Source organism: Ophidiomyces ophidiicola, assembly GCF_022830035.1.
Source record: "Ophidiomyces ophidiicola strain CBS 122913 chromosome Unknown scaffold_9, whole genome shotgun sequence".
NCBI lineage: Eukaryota > Fungi > Ascomycota > Eurotiomycetes > Onygenales > Onygenaceae > Ophidiomyces > Ophidiomyces ophidiicola.
The window spans coordinates 155,115-170,600 of NW_026054649.1; the positions used below are offsets into that span (position 1 = coordinate 155,115).

The following is a 15,486-nucleotide window of genomic DNA, read 5'->3' on the forward strand; positions in this document are numbered from 1 at the left end:
GTCAACTTTTCACGACTTCTGGGAAAGATGATGTTAGAGTAGCCTTTCACTTTGCGTCCCATAATATCGCCCCTGGCATCCAAAAAGCTTTACGGAAAGGGGGATCATGCAACATATTAAAACTACTTTTGCCACGTTTAGTTGCTTTGAGAGCTGTGACCATACCTCCCAAATTCCAGCAATGCGCAAGCAAAACTTGAAAGCAGTCCAAATCGGGTGGCCAAATTAGGAATAAAGTTCTTCCGGTGAATATTGCTAACCGTTTTAGAGATAGCGCGACACAGGCACCTTCTTGAACCTTCTAGAATAGTTAAACCTTAAGGAGCTTAATTTTCCGCAGTTTCGGGAATACTCTCCATGTTTCGAGAATCACCCACAACACACCAACGCCATCGCGAATTGCCCAGCTACTTAGATCTCGATTTGAAATCATAATCTTCTTGACTGTGCCAGTAGATTCTAGTTTCTTACCCCCAGTTATAAAAGGCCTCAACTCTCACCATGGGCCGCACTTTTCGATCAAGACAGACAGCAAGCAACTTTCAAAGACCAAGCCTTTTATGCGATCAAGCAGAAATCTTCTTTCCAACTTGAAAACTCTCCCAGTTACCAAAGTGAGAACTTCGAAAAGACCAACGGCTCTATCCGCTCAACGTCAACTTCATAACATGGCATTCTTTCCTCGTCTCACTGCTGGGGATTTCACCCCTCTCTTCCACCTCTTGGATGACTATGACAACCATCGAGCATCCGCTTGCCGCGGTAACGCCATGCCATCTCTAAGAAACTTCACGCCTAAGTTCGATGTTCGTGAAGTTAATGATTCTTACCATCTGGACGGCGAACTCCCTGGAATCAACCAGAAGGACATCGAGATCGAATTCACCGATGATCATACTCTAGTTGTCAAAGGCCATTCTAAACGCGAATATACGGCTACAAACGACACTCAGTCTGATAATGAAGCTGTCTCTGAAGACGCCGCCTCTGTCAAGAGTTCCCACCAGCCTACTGTTGAAGACGAGGGTGCTCCCTCCACGCCAGTCGAAGCATCAGCTATAACCAAGCAACATGCCAGCTCCAAATCCGTGACCAAGAAGCCCGGCCACAAATATTGGGTCAGCGAACGTTCCATCGGTGAATTTCAGCGAACATTCTCCTTCCCAACCCGTGTGAATCAAGAACTTGTCCGCGCCAACTTGAAAGATGGAATTTTGCATATCATCGTTCCCAAAGCAGCGGCACCAACATCGAAGCGTATTCGCATCGACTAAACGATACTATCTCTCGTTCTTTAATGGCGCTCCCTGAATTGATTTCAACACGCGATGATGCTATGAAACTTTAATTACACTTTCTGCTTTTGACTGAGTCTTCCTTATCGTGAATATATTTGGTAGCTTGTCTCCTGTTTTGCTTCATGCCCATGTACAATAGCTTTTAAGAATTGCAATAAATGAAGAAGATTAACCAAACTCATTGATTTGAAACTGAGAGTAGTTTACTTTGTACGGAGCACAATAACTAGAAACGTAGTTGAAATACCACTTTATTTGTAAGCCCGGCAGATGCATTTTGTGCTTGCAGCCTTGAACTAACTAATGTATGTACTATTAATATATTGTGTGCTTTGTAGAGACAAAATATTTGGGGCCTGGAAACCAAGGTCACCACGTGATCTCTTCACGGCCAAAAATGGTGGGTCCTTGCACGTTCTCAACCAACATCCTCACAATTCAATGCTCGGAATACCTGGAGATGTATTTACTTCACTGAGAATTCGAATTAACAATGGCACAGGAAGCAGGATTAATTCCCCCACCACCCCACTTATCGGATCCGCGATTCACACTTGAACTCGAGTTCGTTCTGTCGCTCGCAAACCCCTACTACATCTCCCACCTCGCCGTAACGTATCCACACCTACTAGGCATCTCCTCTCAGTCTGCAACGCGCTCGGAAAGTGATAATCCATCGACATCGCCTGAAGCTCAAGCGTTTGCAGCATATCTTGCCTATCTTTACGATTACTGGAAGCGGCCTGAGTATGTTCAGTTCTTGACTCATCCCCAGGCCACCCTGAGGACTTTGCGGCTGCTACAGGAGGAGTCGTTTCGTGTTGCGGTGATTAGGCCGCAGGTTATCGAAACCCTTCTTGGTACGCCACCCGACGTTGCCGTGCAGGTTGAAGAGGGAGACAATGGGAAGAAGGGCATAGAAAGTGGGACAGAGAGCAAAGACACCGCTACTATTTGAGACCACTATGAATTTGCCCTCAAGATGATATACCAGATCGAGTCGCACGTCGGCCACTTCAACCGGCGTTTTTTGTGCCTCCTTGATTGGCCCCGTGAGCTCATTGTTGACACCCATTTGATTGGCCAGAGTTGTTAATGACGTTACTTTCTCTTCCACCGAGTTGGAGTAACTACAGGGATGTATTATCGCCGTGAAAACCAACGTTTTCTTTCGCCGAGGAATCCAGGATTGTCCCGGCCTAACGGCGGTGTGCGTTATAGGAGCTGGGAGTACTCCATTTTAACTCAAGCTTGAGCCATTACTTGATTACAATAAGGATGGAGATCCTTTGAGCTGTGGATGGATCTATACCGTCCCTTCATTACAGCGGAACTATTTGCGTCGCACGCAGCATCACGGCCCCAGACCAAGTCCAACCTTTGGCTGGGCAAAGATGACCCCAACATCGACGGCGTGTATCATGATATGCTCTCCCAGTACTGTACCGTTATATCCTTTCTACTTTAGGAATGGTCGATACCTGTTTTGTGGAGACCCGTGCCCTAACTGCCTCTTGGCAGTGTAACAAATCCGTAATGTGCTCGTAAGCTATGTGTGTGTATAATTTTAGCCACGACCCGGTTAGACAAGTAAATCGCAGAATAAATCGGAAAAGCCACGCATCGCAAGTTACCAAACGGCACTTCTTCTATGGCATCTATCACATGCGCGATCGGCACCTTCTGTCAACAAGTCTGTCTAGCTGGGCCCTGAGGGACGCTGGCATCTCGGCCTCCTTCCGCCCCTGAAGACCGCAATTGACTTCTTTCATGACAACATCAGCATTCTGAACCACCTCCTCCGTCAACCAGCCGCGCCTCAACCCCAGACTTTGCTGTCCAATCTGTGATTTGCTTCTCGACAGCGAACTATAGTCGTTTGGAGCTGACCTTTAGGCCCTATCCTGACCTTTCGGGGCGGCGTCCCCTTAACTTCCCTTCCACCCCTTTACCACTACGCTCCACACTGGAAAGCGATTTCTCGCACACATGAATTCCGTCCGCCAGTCATGTCGCCCCAAACACCAAGTCCTGATCCTCAAATGCTATCCGCGGTTTCAGAAAGGCGTGCAGTCTGTCAAACCCAATTCGTCGGAACTCAGCTATCTACTCTATTATGCTAGCACGCGGCGAAGTAAACTCCAGAAGGTGGGAGCGTTTCTGGAAAAAAGGGCTGCCAGGGATGTTTGGCGGGGTAAAATTGGGTATGAAGAAACCGGGGGGATGGCCATTTGCGGTCATGTTGTACTATAATGTCACCATATTGACCTTTTTTTTTTAGGAACGTTCAGGTGACTCTCCAGATTCTCGCCGCTCTTATTGAGAAAGTTCCGAAAGAGTTGGCCCTCTATGCACGATCCGTTCTCACTGTCCTTGATATCGTTCTACGCTCCCGTGAAATATCGATGGTGGAAGAAACTGTGCCAACATTCGAACTATTCTGTCGTCACCAAGATAGTGCAATGCTTACGGCGGACCATGAATATATTATTCCTTATCGAGATATTGTGCAGACATACGCAAGCTTCGCATCTACAGACACACCCGCCGCCACAAAATCTCCTTTGAGCCCTCAGGCTGTGTTAAGATGGAGAACAGTGGGTTTGAAGGCAATCAAATGTATTGTGACTTCCGAACTACTGTCCACGGATGGCCCCAAACAGTTATCCATTGTACTTCCTGTGATTCTGGAGAATTTATATGCCAACGGGGACCCTGGTTTATCTCCTTTGCAGGAAAAGGCAAAGAGCTCGGAACGGCTGGAACGAGAACAGTTACGTCGTCGTCGCATGAGCATCTCGACGGTACAAACTGTTGACACTGTTGAAGGCAACGGCCACCGGGAGACTGCGTCTAGCTCTGCGGCGGATGCCGATAAGATGGCAGAGGTCGAAGCCCGTGTCCTGGCGTTACGGTGCCTAGAAAAAGTATTTGCTGGAACAAATAGAGTACAGATCCGGCTGGCCACCTCGCTGGTGCTAACCTTTATTGCTCGGCGGCCTCCACCCAGATACGAAAAAGGTGAACGAAATACCGGGGCAAGGGGGAAAGAAAATTGGGCTACCAATTTATTAGATGTCATTGCCAACTGGACTCCAGTACAGGATCGTTTTGTCATTCTTGTGACTTTATTGGAAGCCTTAACAGATCGCCCCATCGTTGACGGAAATTTTGAGCCTCATCTTACATTGGCTTCCATGATGGATTGGTTACTCAGCTCTTCTATCAGCTTAATTGGCCTTAGCGTAATGGATGTGCTAATCGGGCTGGTGCAGTTTTTGCAATCGCTTTTTCTTGCCCAGGATACTGGAAACCTGAAGTTGCAATCGCCGCCACAAACCGAGAAGTCTACACCCGCATCGCCAACGAATGACAATGAAATCGGCTATTTGCATCCTTTATGGGCTGAATTGCTTGAATTAACTGAGAAATGCGTTGGTAATTTGGCGACACATATTTACTACGGAGACCAAGTTTCGGATATGATTCGAGCCATAGTAACACGCATAAAACCGTGTCCAGTTGAACAATGTTCTGATAATGAGTTGGAAACAGATAATGGGAACACCAAACAAAACAATTCTCGCGCGGATCATAATACTGAGAGCTACTTTTCGTCCCCAATAGCGAGAGTCACTGCATTGCGAGCGACAAAAGACATTCTGATAGTGGCCAACCTACGAGGCTCGGTTTCAGGAGCTGGTTCGAGGAATCGCGTTCCACTGCATGTATGGGAAGGTACCCAATGGCTACTTCGAGATCCTAACAACAAAGTCCGCAATACTTATGCTGCAGCCTTGATTTCCTGGCTAAAACTGGAGACAAATAAGACTGACCTCAGAGTTCCGGCAGATCAGACGAGATTGTCAAGAATACTTAATCGACGGGACGTATCCGACAACTCAGAAAGGCTTTCGAGAAGGGTTGTATCGAGCGCCTCCCAACGAGAAAATGCCGTAATGAATCATGCTTCAACGTTTCTGCAGCTCCTCCATTTGACTTTGTTTGATGTTTTTTCGGAATTACCCACCACTGAATCTGATGTCCTCCTTTATCATCTTCTTCTGGTTAACCTGGTCGAACATATGGGAGTTAACTCCGTCAGGTACACCCTACCTGTGCTTATGAAGCTTCAAGCCTCCTTTTTTTCTTCGGGGTGTTCTGTACATGCTTCAAAGATGCTCCAGGTCGGCAGTCTTGTTCACGGCTATCTTCTAACATTGGTGGAAAAGTTCAACCTAGAAGGAACGAAAGTCGGTAACGAAATTATTCAAGAAATATGCAAAAGGAAAACCTACGGCGTTTGGCTTAACAAGGTTCAGCTTCCACCGCAACCATTACAGCACATCCCTTCTCCCAGCCTGGCCGATAAAGCCCCGTCGCGTCAAGAACCGGACAAGGAATTTTATTCACCTTTCACATCACTGGACGACCTTGTATCTCAAATCGAGATTTCGTACAATTCATCTTATATATCTCCTCCTAGCAGTCCAGCGAACTCTCCTGGGCGCTCCTTTTCAATCTCTTCCCTAGGACCCAACACCCAAAACTTCTCACATTCGATTGGAGGCTCTCAATTGCCTTTATATGTCAAGGAGCAAATGCTGGCACCTTGGTCGAGAGAAGCTTGCTTGACTGCAATTGAAAAAGAGAAAGCAAAAGAATCTTCCCTTAGTGGCTCTCGAACGGCCACAGGCGCTCTCCCTATTAGTATCACAGCTCCTGTCGGAAGTCGTCAAGATCGCCCCATTTCTACCACCCTTCCCGCGGTTTGTTTGGTGGGTGTCGAGAACGCCAGGCGACAAAGCGTTGTTGAGCAACAGACATCTCCTACAGCATCTAGCCGAGACTCGACAGTACGGGTACATGAGTTACGGCGTGTTCTGTCTGTAATTGGAACGGCAAAGGTTCGCCAGCCAAGTCCGCTACGTGGTCGTCAAAGGGTAGACAGTACTGCTTCCAGCATTGAAAGCATGCTTAGTGACGATTTATCTATATCTGATGCTGGAACAGCTGCTGTGACAGACAGGCCGCTTTCCGCTCGGGAGAATTTAGGTTCTGCTCGAGATTTTAACACTCAGCCCAACGGCAATCGAGCGCCAGATCAATCTAACAATCGCCTGGATGCTGAATGCATTCCCCCAGTGCCGCCTCTGCCATCTTCACTAGCTATCCCTGGTTGTTTTCCTTCCGGCTCCCGCAGCGCATCGGCTTCCAACTCTACGTCGCCGTCACCGATTGCTGCAGATAGGCCTTCCACGGCCCCTGGTCGTCAGGCTAGGGCTCCATCGAAGAGTCAGGGCAGCAGCACGGCCACTCTCCGCCAAAGTAAATCCCTGACAAGGAAAAAGTCTTTGAACGCGAGCATACATGAGCGGAAGGGCTCCGAACCTAATGGAATTCTCGACGAGAATCTCCATAATTACAGTTTAGATTGCAACAACATCGGTATTGCTATTACCGCTGATACTACGGAAACGGCACCTCCAGCTCAGGATTGTCATGGGACGGGCAGCGATTGGTCGAGGCAGGAAGCATCAAGAACCTTGAGCTCAGGCCAACCTGTGGATGTAGATAAGCTGCTCCAGGGGCTTGCAATCCGGAATGAGATGCAGCCAAATGGCGTTGGCGGTGACGCTGTCTCTGCAGAATCTTCCCATAGAGTGGCCGAAAGTCGCCGTTCCGTTCATAAAGGAAAGCAAGCGCACCTACGTCCTTCGACTGCTGATTTCAACCCGGCTCACTCTCGCAAAGCCGATTTTCTTTCTCCCAGGTCCGCTTCCTGGAATCGAGCAACAGGTGACACTCGGGGGGGTATTGGCCCACCCCCTTACTGAGCAGTTTTCTGCCCTTTTCTCCTGTTTCCTCTGCCCCATCCTGCATTTTACAATGCCAATGTACAATTTCTTGTATTTTGTTACTGATAATTGTAGTGATAGGCGTACTCTGCTTTTACTTTTCAGCAAGCGTTTCTTTATTCTTGTTCAGCATGTTTAGATGGCTGCTTTGTGATGTAAAGATAGTATCTATCCAAAATCATTGTAAAAATGTTTCTCCCTACAGAAGGCCACAATTGTTACCAGTCATAATCAAGCATGGAGAAAGCCGCTTGGGTGCTCTCTGGTGTCAGTCAATCGTGTTTCCCGCCTACCAATCAACCCTTTGTGTTTGCGGCGAGCTTCCCCTTGCTTAGTCATCCATAAGATATTCACTCTTGGAAGCATCCAACTTCGCCCTGACGGCCAGCAACTCCGCAATGCACCTCCAGCCTTACTGCTGATATGAGCGGCGACATGGGCGACCTACTCTTAGGCCCATCTAGTGGCGAGGAGAAGAAGGAGGCGTCCAGCGTCAAGGTCGAGGAGCCCTCCCTTAACGGCGCCCCTCCCACGGCCAACGTGACCACCGATTTTCCAACCCCGAAAAAAATCGTCGACCTAAAGCAAGAGTCCGTCTCGCGAGCTTCGTCTGCTGAAATATTCTCTCCCGCCCCGTCGCTGAAGACTACTCCACCTGTTCTGAAAAAAGAAACGGTGCGCAAGCCAGTCGCGAAAAAGCGCAAACTCAACGATGCCGATAGCATTGATAGCAATGCGGGATCCCGTCGAAATTCAGCAACGCCCACATCCGCGCGCGCCAAATCCTCCACCCAGCGAAACTTGAAGCAGCCCTCTGTTTCGGTTGCCGGATCGCCGGCACCCGAGCCGAAACGCCGCGGCAGACCTCGAAAGCACAATAAGGATGTGGATGGTGAGGATGTGGACCCGTCAGAGCTATTTTGCATCTGTCGTAAGCCTGACAACCATACGTGGATGATTGCCTGCGATGGCGGCTGTGAAGATTGGTTCCATGGAAAATGCGTCAATATGAAGCAGGCTGACGCTGATCTTATTGATAAATATATTTGTAAGTGGGCCATTCATACATGACAGTTGGCGTGGTTTTATGTGATGAGTAACTGAATCGTAAAGGTCCCAATTGTGAGGAGAAACAAGGTATCCGCACTACATGGAAACGAATGTGTAGGCTCCCCGGTTGTCGTAAACCTGCACGGGTATTAATGAAACCCCCAAGCAAATACTGTTCAGACGACCATGGTTTGGAGTTTATGATGCGTAAAATCAACGCAGATGTACGTCGTTCTGTTTCCGCTGTCCGCGACCTGGATCCTACAAGCCGTGCCTCATCCGCTCCGACGAACAAAGGCCGCCTACTAGATTTTGATCGTGTCTCTATAGACAGGGGAACACTGCACTCTAACGAAGCGGAAGACGCAGATGAAGAATATCAGGATACAGAAACTAAAGCTGAAGGAATCGGAGAACACTGCAAAGGAGGGATACTCACACCGGAAGAAGTGAAAGCGATGGCAGACGGAGTAAGTTCTGCAGAGGAGTTCCGAAATCTAGGAAACAATCTCCTTTCAGCCGAAGCGCAGGAACTCGATTCGCTCCGTAAGATTGCTGAGTCATTCCGCTCGAGAAACGAAGAACCCAACGAAGATATCGACCTTGATGCTCTTTCCGACAAGATAGACTGGACCCCAGAAGAGAGAAGGCAAATGGGCATCCTCAAAAAACAAAAGGATTCGTTAGTAAAGCGTTCAAATATCCTTCGTGACCGTGATAAGTTTATCAATCTGGTGCGTCAGCATGGGAGGACCGCCTTGGAGCGTTTACGACAAATTGATGCCAAAGGCTGGAAAGACATCTGCGGGTTTGACAACCGACTATCTTGGTCTGATGAAGAATTCGACGATTGGAGACAATCTGAAGCTGGCCAAACGGCACTGAAAGACGGCGACCTTTATCCAGATCAGCCAACGGATGATTCTGGTGATACGGCCATGACCGGTGTCGCTGAAGCTAGTGATCTTGATAAAATCATTAAAGGCGTGTGTAGCAAAAAGCGATGTGAACAGCATAGGCAGTGGATCAAGGTCCAGCAACAAGACATGCTCTTTGAGCAGTCAATGCTGAGGAGCCAGCTCGCGAAGTGTGAGAAAAGCGCTACTGAGGTTATCGAGGGCATTGTTTTAAGGGCGTATGGAGATCGTGATAACAGCATGGGCGGTAAGGACTGAAATTACAACAAGGTGCATCACAAGGTGTTTTGATCATTTTCCTCGGCGTTGACGATATCCGACTTTCTACTATACTTTATATTTTATTCCTGATACTCTTTTCATTTTTTTATATTTTGTATTCTTATCATTGAATTTTTGACTATGATACTGTAGTTTCAACCAACAACATACAAGAATTTTTCTAGCAGAATCCTACATAAAACTTTTATAGTTGGTGTCCCAAGTTGGTTTAAATTCCGGTACATACAGAGTAGTAACTGGAGTCAGATTTCTGTTCTAAAAAAAAAATGTTTGTCCCGCAGCCAAGTAAGACTCGGTATGTAAGGCTGAGCTATAATGCATGCCATCTTCCTAGGCTGTCGCCTACTCGATCCTTTGCAACTTCAATGATCATTTTCGTTCCTTTCTTTGAAACAAGTAGGTGAGTATCAAAGCCGTGATCAAGGGAGCGAGATACAGAGGAAGAGTATAGCGATACAGGCTTCCGTCCTTGACTTGTCGCTGTTGGCAAGTATTTTTGCTGCTGATATTGCATTTGTTCTCGGGAAAATACCGAGCGAAGAGATAGATAACTGTCCCAAGGCCCAGATTGATCTGCATATGCCTCGTCCTTCTCCTTATTAGGGGGGTTGCCTAGATGTTGTTTGGCTATGTAATCCCAAGCCGAAAAGTATGATGAAGACGGGATCAGAGTTGAATTCACCACTACCACGGTGAGATGGCTGGAGTATGTTCGAGAAAGGACACTAAGGGTGCGTAGGAACGGCACAAGTCGTGCTTGTGCAGCCAGATTGCTAGAAGCACGTCGAATTTCTGCAAGTGACTGATCCAGACCTTGCAGCAGAAGAAGTGTGCTTGAAGGAACCTCTTGGTCTTTTTCTTGGGAATGCAGGGTGCTTGAGACATTGGATATCGCTTCAAGAAACTCCTTGAAATCAAAGGCACGGAATATAGTCACATTATCAAGAATCGACTGAATAGATTCCACTGTGTAATCTGGAAGCTTTTGCTGCAAAGATTGGAATAGGTATTCTAGTGTGTAAAGGCGGAATTCGTAAAACTGCACAACGAACACTTGTGGCAGTTTTGAGGTGTCTGTACTGCGATCATATGGTAGTGAATGCAGTGATAAAGAGGGCAAATGTGCCCTTGTTAGCAGAGTAATGAGGATATGCGTAGAGAACTAGAATACGACATCAGTCTCCTGTTCAGATATCTGAAACGAAACCGAGAACAAGGGAAAAACATTTTGACTGGAGGCAAAGGTGTTGATACACCCACCCACCTCAGATACCCAATTTTGCACTATCGAATGATCTCCATCCCCCTGCTGCTGTTGTTGCACTACACCGGGCTGTAGTCCCGTCACTCCCACAACCCGGCCTGGCGCAAACACTGATCTCTCTCCAGGAAGAATTGGGATACCTTTTTCAATATCGGATGCCAGACTCCAGCTGGAGCTTTTAGAGTAGTCTTGGTCTTCCCCGCCTGCTTGGAGAAGCGAAGACGCGAGGATTGGCAGAGCAGCCTCATGCAGAGACGTGCGGCGCGCCGCCATCAACGGTCTTTCAATCGATCAAACGAGATCGTCAGCTGTGAATGATGGGCGAAGCCGACCATGATGTTGCCTGGGCTCAAGGCTTGTGTTGGTGGCGCCGCGGGCTTAACTCCATGGCTGTGTCATCTCTTGCTAATCAAAACAACATCCTGGAGTTGGTTTTAGAGGAGAAGACGCTTGGGATGAAAGAGAGATGCAATAATGGGGGTCGGCAATGACTCTGTACGTCGATCGGGCAATCTCGGGCTGAAATAACTAACTATGTACGGAGTAGTTACATAACTACGTTCGTCCGTCGGTACATACTTGAATGCTCCCTGAGCAGCCACGCAATTGTCTCTTCGACACCCTAAACTACTCCGTACGTTCAGAACATACAGTCAGAGAGCTGTGAAGTTGCCCAACGATCCGTTGAAGACCAGCAAGGAAGCTGTTCCAGCTGGTTGGAAACAACAGACGATCATATGTACCGCCTGGCATGGACCCCAAGGGCAGACAGCATGGACAGGGACTAGCTGGCCTCGTGTGCTATGGACGGATCGGCTGCGGATTCCGTGCGGCCAGCGAATCGTCGACGTTCTTTGCTGCCAATAGAGCTGCAGGGCACACGAAGTGCTGCGGCCGGATGCTTTGATCGGCATGGTGGGCGCTGTCATACGCTTCGTGATGCCGATTCCAGCGTCTGATGCGCCGTCTATTAATATTCCCCGCCCTGGCCGTTCTTTAAGTAGCCAGCAATGGCCACCCTCGTTTTCTGTTCCACGGAACTATAAATTCACGTCTCAAACCTGCGTGAAGTTACCTATGAGACGGCCATGACGGCCAAAGACAACTCCGGCAACCCCGATGGCGAGAATGGATCAAATAGCAGAGCCCTATTGCTGTTTGTGGACGAGAGCAATCCTGATCAGACAGCCATTAAACGACATGTGATGCAGAACCATGTCCGGAAGAAACGAGGTCTCGCCAAATCCCAGGCTCAAAAAGCCGTTCGAGTTACCAAGAAACGTCCCGACAATCGCCTGAGCCGAAGCACATTGGTCGCGCCGCTCCACAAAAGCGCTAAAGGAGAGACGCGCTCTTTGGTTTTGATGGAGCGCAATGACGATTCCTCTTCAAGTATATCTAGTGGACAAATACGTCGAACTAATACCACGGCTTTAGCCATAAGTACGGAATCCTCCAGGCCGTTGAACGCCGATAGTAGCCACGACATTGATTTGGAATTGATTGAAACTATTGAACGTGACTCTACTAGCTTAGACAACTATACATTACTAGACGTGGTGGACCTAGCATCCCAAAGCAATGATGAGAAAAGCCTTTCAAAGCAGGGTGCGAATCATTCTCGAATGACAAGCTATCCTGAATCTTCGGACTGCTCCTACAGCTTATCAACTGTCTTTCCTTCTTCAGCTTCACGATCACCGTCTCCACAGACGCTGCTTAGTGCGGCATGGAAAGATCCTTTTAACGTCCTGCCCATGAAGCTAACCGATAGAGAGGAGGAACTGTTCCATTTTTACGTTACTTATATGCCTGCCTGCTCCTATGGATTCAATGTTCTTCCGCGAAAGGCACATAACTGGTATAATGAAGTGTTCGTTCCTGAAGCAATGAAAGGGGCTATGGCCTTCCAAAACACTATTCTCGTCCACGCTTCAAGCTCGCAAGCCTGGGTATGCGGACTAGACGAGACGGCCGAATCTATAGCCCATCGCGATAAGGGACTCAAGGCCTTAATCAAGCATCGCTCCATATATCCGAACGACTTCTCTGACGCCTTAATTTCTGCGACCCTAAGTGCTGCTGCCGTAGAGGATTTCGATCAGAGAAACGACCGTAAAGAGCCAAGTTGGTGGCACATGCGCGGCGCAATGGAGATGATAGCGAGGAGAGGCGGTACGGCAGCATTCAGACAGAGCCGGCGAATGGCAATGTTAATCAATTGGTCTGATTATATTTTTTCAGGGTTTTCTACCCACCCGCAAAAATCATCCTTCTACTTCGAACCAAGTTCGGAGTTTTCAGGCTCGGTATCGTCTTCCTCAAGTCAGGCTAGCTCTTCTCAATACCCTAGCCCATCTCCGTTATCTGATTTTAATCCTATGACCGAAATAGAGACGCAGTGTGAAGCGTTTCTCGAATTTCTCCGTCGATCGGAGCGTCTTGCCTTCGATACCGCATCCTCGTCGTCTGAAAAGACTACCACTCCACGGCGTAATCTGTCATTTGCAACGGATACTCTCCTATATAAAATCCTATCCTCTGGACCAGGTGCACGCTTTGCCACAGCAGGCACCCGAAAGCAAATCATATCCCGTTTGGCGTCTCTCCTGATGATCAACGCCGCATTATGGGACTACCGCCTTCTCCCGGAGAAACGAGATAGATTTCTCAAAGCCTTGTCTATGAAACTGGTAGACAAGGAAGTCGACTTGAATGAATCTGTCGAAGCATTGTTGCAAATTCTCCTCGCTTATGACGACACGTTTGGTATCCGTGATCTAGAGAAGGAGGAATATAACGAAAACCTCCGCAACCACCTCGTATTCAACCATGAAACTGGCGAGAGCTTAACAGTGCGAGCTATTAAATCCGGCATTGACCCCTATCAACGACCCTGGCTTGTCGGACGCCTGCTCAAAATTGCCAAGAGGCTGTGCTGGGTCTCCTGGATGTCCCTGAACGAGATGCTATTCTCCTTCCTGACTCTTCATTTGCAGTGGCCTAGAATGGCACTCTGGGAGGATTCATTGAGAAAAGAAATTCTATCAGCACCATTGACGAAGTATGTCATGCCAATCCCACGAAGCTAAGCGCTGTACTATGGCGTTTTTTTCCCTCCTGGGTACCCATGTCTTTAAAACGGAACCCGTCCACTATTTGGAGCGAAGGCCTTTGTTGTTGGAAAAGGGGATTTGTCGCAAGGAAATTCGTATAGGAGGACATTTATCCCCGAACGATTCCTAACGGACTCTTTGGTTATTACTTTAAAACTGAATAATTTCAATATATTGATGAACAGGGAGCTGTTGCCACTTCACGTTTAAGCGGGCTCGATTGTTTTGCTCTCAGACCTAGTTTCAATACTGGGTTTTTCGGCTGAAGCATAGCCAGAGGAAGATGGCGTATTGTTCTTAAGCTTGGGTTCGAACACGCCATCCAGCTCTTCCAACGTTTTCCCCAAAGTTTCGGGAAAAAATGCCCACACCAAAATTGCTCCCGCCCAGTTAAATGTCACGAAAAAGTAAAAGTACTTATATCCTAGTCGCGATAATGCAATTGGCGAACACTGGGCAAAAACCAAATTCAAGCTCCAGTTAACAACAGTCGCCACGGATGTACCTCGCGCTCTAATCGCCGTGGGGAAAATTTCAGACGGGTAGATCCACGAGATGACGCCTAGCGATGTGAAACACAGCGTGAACACGAAGTACATAGCAACCTGTGCCCGCAGCGCGTTATCATTTTGCGATGTCCGGGGATCAAAGGCCTGGAAGAGAGCTACTTCGACGCAGAGTGTTGCACCCATGCCGATAAAGGATGGAATTAAGAGTTTTCGTCGACCGACATGATCCAGAATAAACAAGCAAAGAGTGTTCCAGGTCCATGCCAATGCGCCGGATATCCCAATGATCATTAGGGATTGAGACGTGGAGAACCCAAGGCCAGCATATATTCGTGGGCCATAATAGGCTATTACGTTGATGCCAGAGCATTGTGTTAAGGCTTGGATCCCGGCACCGAGAAATACCCGACGGCGTTTGGCTGGGCAGCGAAAAAACTCAGCCCACGATTTTGCAGAGGAAAGTCGTTCCTGTGAGATGGCCTTTTGGATTTCGCAGAATTCTTGGTCTATGGACTTTTGATTAAGGTGGGCATGCGTCCCGCGAAGGCGACATAGCACTTGACGACCGTTATCTGGTTTGTTGTGCTCAATAAGCCAACGAGGACTCTCTGGGAGAAATAGGGCGCCCGCCGCTAAGACAATAGCTGGTGCTACTTGAAGCGATAGTGGCAATCTCCAGGAGAGAATGCCGGGAAGAAGGGAGCAGCCGTAGCCAACCCATTGCTAAAGGAAGCGATTTAGTGCGAGATATGGAGGTTTACATGTGACGGAAAACTCACTGCGACAACGAACCCTAGCCCTATCATCCACTGCTGCATTCCGGCTAGAAAGCCTCGGGTTTGAAACGGTGCGACCTCAGACTAGCTCAACTGAATCAGCATCTCCGCTTCCGAGCGCTCTAGCCAAGTGATATCAGAAGTCGGGAATTTACACAGTATACAGGAACTGTCGCCGACATAATTCCGATTGCCACACCTGCTGTGAATCTTCCTACGATTAACATTCCAACCGCTGTGGCTCCACCTTGGAAAGCGGCTCCAGACGCAGCCAATATGCCGCCAATGAACAAGGCGATTCTTCGTCCGTAGATATCAGATAGGTATGACGCGAAAACCGACCCAAGGATGGCGCCGCCTGCAAAACTGTTTCAGAATGACGCCCGTCCAGAGCCAAGATGATGAGAAACAGAAGC

At 48.2% G+C, this 15,486-nt stretch overlaps 7 protein-coding genes across 7 annotated transcripts; 5 read left to right on the top strand and 2 right to left on the bottom strand.

Annotated features, from left to right (window-relative positions):
• Positions 1-181: 181 nt before the first annotated feature.
• On the top strand, positions 182-1,274 carry LOZ57_002960 (uncharacterized protein; the record flags this gene model as incomplete). Its single annotated transcript, XM_049252015.1, has 2 exons — positions 182-216; positions 341-1,274. The coding sequence occupies 2 exons, from the start codon at positions 182-184 to the stop codon at positions 1,272-1,274; spliced, it is 969 nt and encodes a 322-aa protein (XP_049108898.1).
• A 517-nt stretch (positions 1,275-1,791) lies between these two features.
• Positions 1,792-2,256, top strand: soh1 (Mediator of RNA polymerase II transcription subunit 31; the record flags this gene model as incomplete). Its single annotated transcript, XM_049252016.1, has 1 exon — positions 1,792-2,256. The coding sequence occupies one exon, from the start codon at positions 1,792-1,794 to the stop codon at positions 2,254-2,256; it is 465 nt and encodes a 154-aa protein (XP_049108899.1).
• A 1,031-nt stretch (positions 2,257-3,287) lies between these two features.
• Positions 3,288-7,135, top strand: EFR3 (plasma membrane localization protein; the record flags this gene model as incomplete). The annotated part of the gene is made up of 2 exons (XM_049252017.1): positions 3,288-3,502; positions 3,580-7,135. The coding sequence occupies 2 exons, from the start codon at positions 3,288-3,290 to the stop codon at positions 7,133-7,135; spliced, it is 3,771 nt and encodes a 1,256-aa protein (XP_049108900.1).
• Positions 7,136-7,187: 52 nt separating this feature from the next.
• Positions 7,188-9,381, top strand: SPP1 (COMPASS (complex proteins associated with Set1p) component; the record flags this gene model as incomplete). Its single annotated transcript, XM_049252018.1, has 3 exons — positions 7,188-7,195; positions 7,567-8,204; positions 8,270-9,381. The coding sequence occupies 3 exons, from the start codon at positions 7,188-7,190 to the stop codon at positions 9,379-9,381; spliced, it is 1,758 nt and encodes a 585-aa protein (XP_049108901.1).
• A 334-nt stretch (positions 9,382-9,715) lies between these two features.
• On the bottom strand, positions 9,716-10,942 carry LOZ57_002964 (uncharacterized protein; the record flags this gene model as incomplete). Its single annotated transcript, XM_049252019.1, has 2 exons — positions 9,716-10,567; positions 10,670-10,942. The coding sequence occupies 2 exons, from the start codon at positions 10,940-10,942 to the stop codon at positions 9,716-9,718; spliced, it is 1,125 nt and encodes a 374-aa protein (XP_049108902.1).
• Positions 10,943-11,757: 815 nt separating this feature from the next.
• Positions 11,758-13,761, top strand: LOZ57_002965 (uncharacterized protein; the record flags this gene model as incomplete). Its single annotated transcript, XM_049252020.1, has 1 exon — positions 11,758-13,761. One exon carries the CDS (start codon positions 11,758-11,760, stop codon positions 13,759-13,761), a length of 2,004 nt encoding a protein of 667 aa, XP_049108903.1.
• A 230-nt stretch (positions 13,762-13,991) lies between these two features.
• LOZ57_002966 (uncharacterized protein) lies at positions 13,992-15,112 on the bottom strand (the record flags this gene model as incomplete). Its single annotated transcript, XM_049252021.1, has 2 exons — positions 13,992-15,017; positions 15,074-15,112. The coding sequence occupies 2 exons, from the start codon at positions 15,110-15,112 to the stop codon at positions 13,992-13,994; spliced, it is 1,065 nt and encodes a 354-aa protein (XP_049108904.1).
• Between the last annotated feature and the right edge of the window lie 374 nt (positions 15,113-15,486).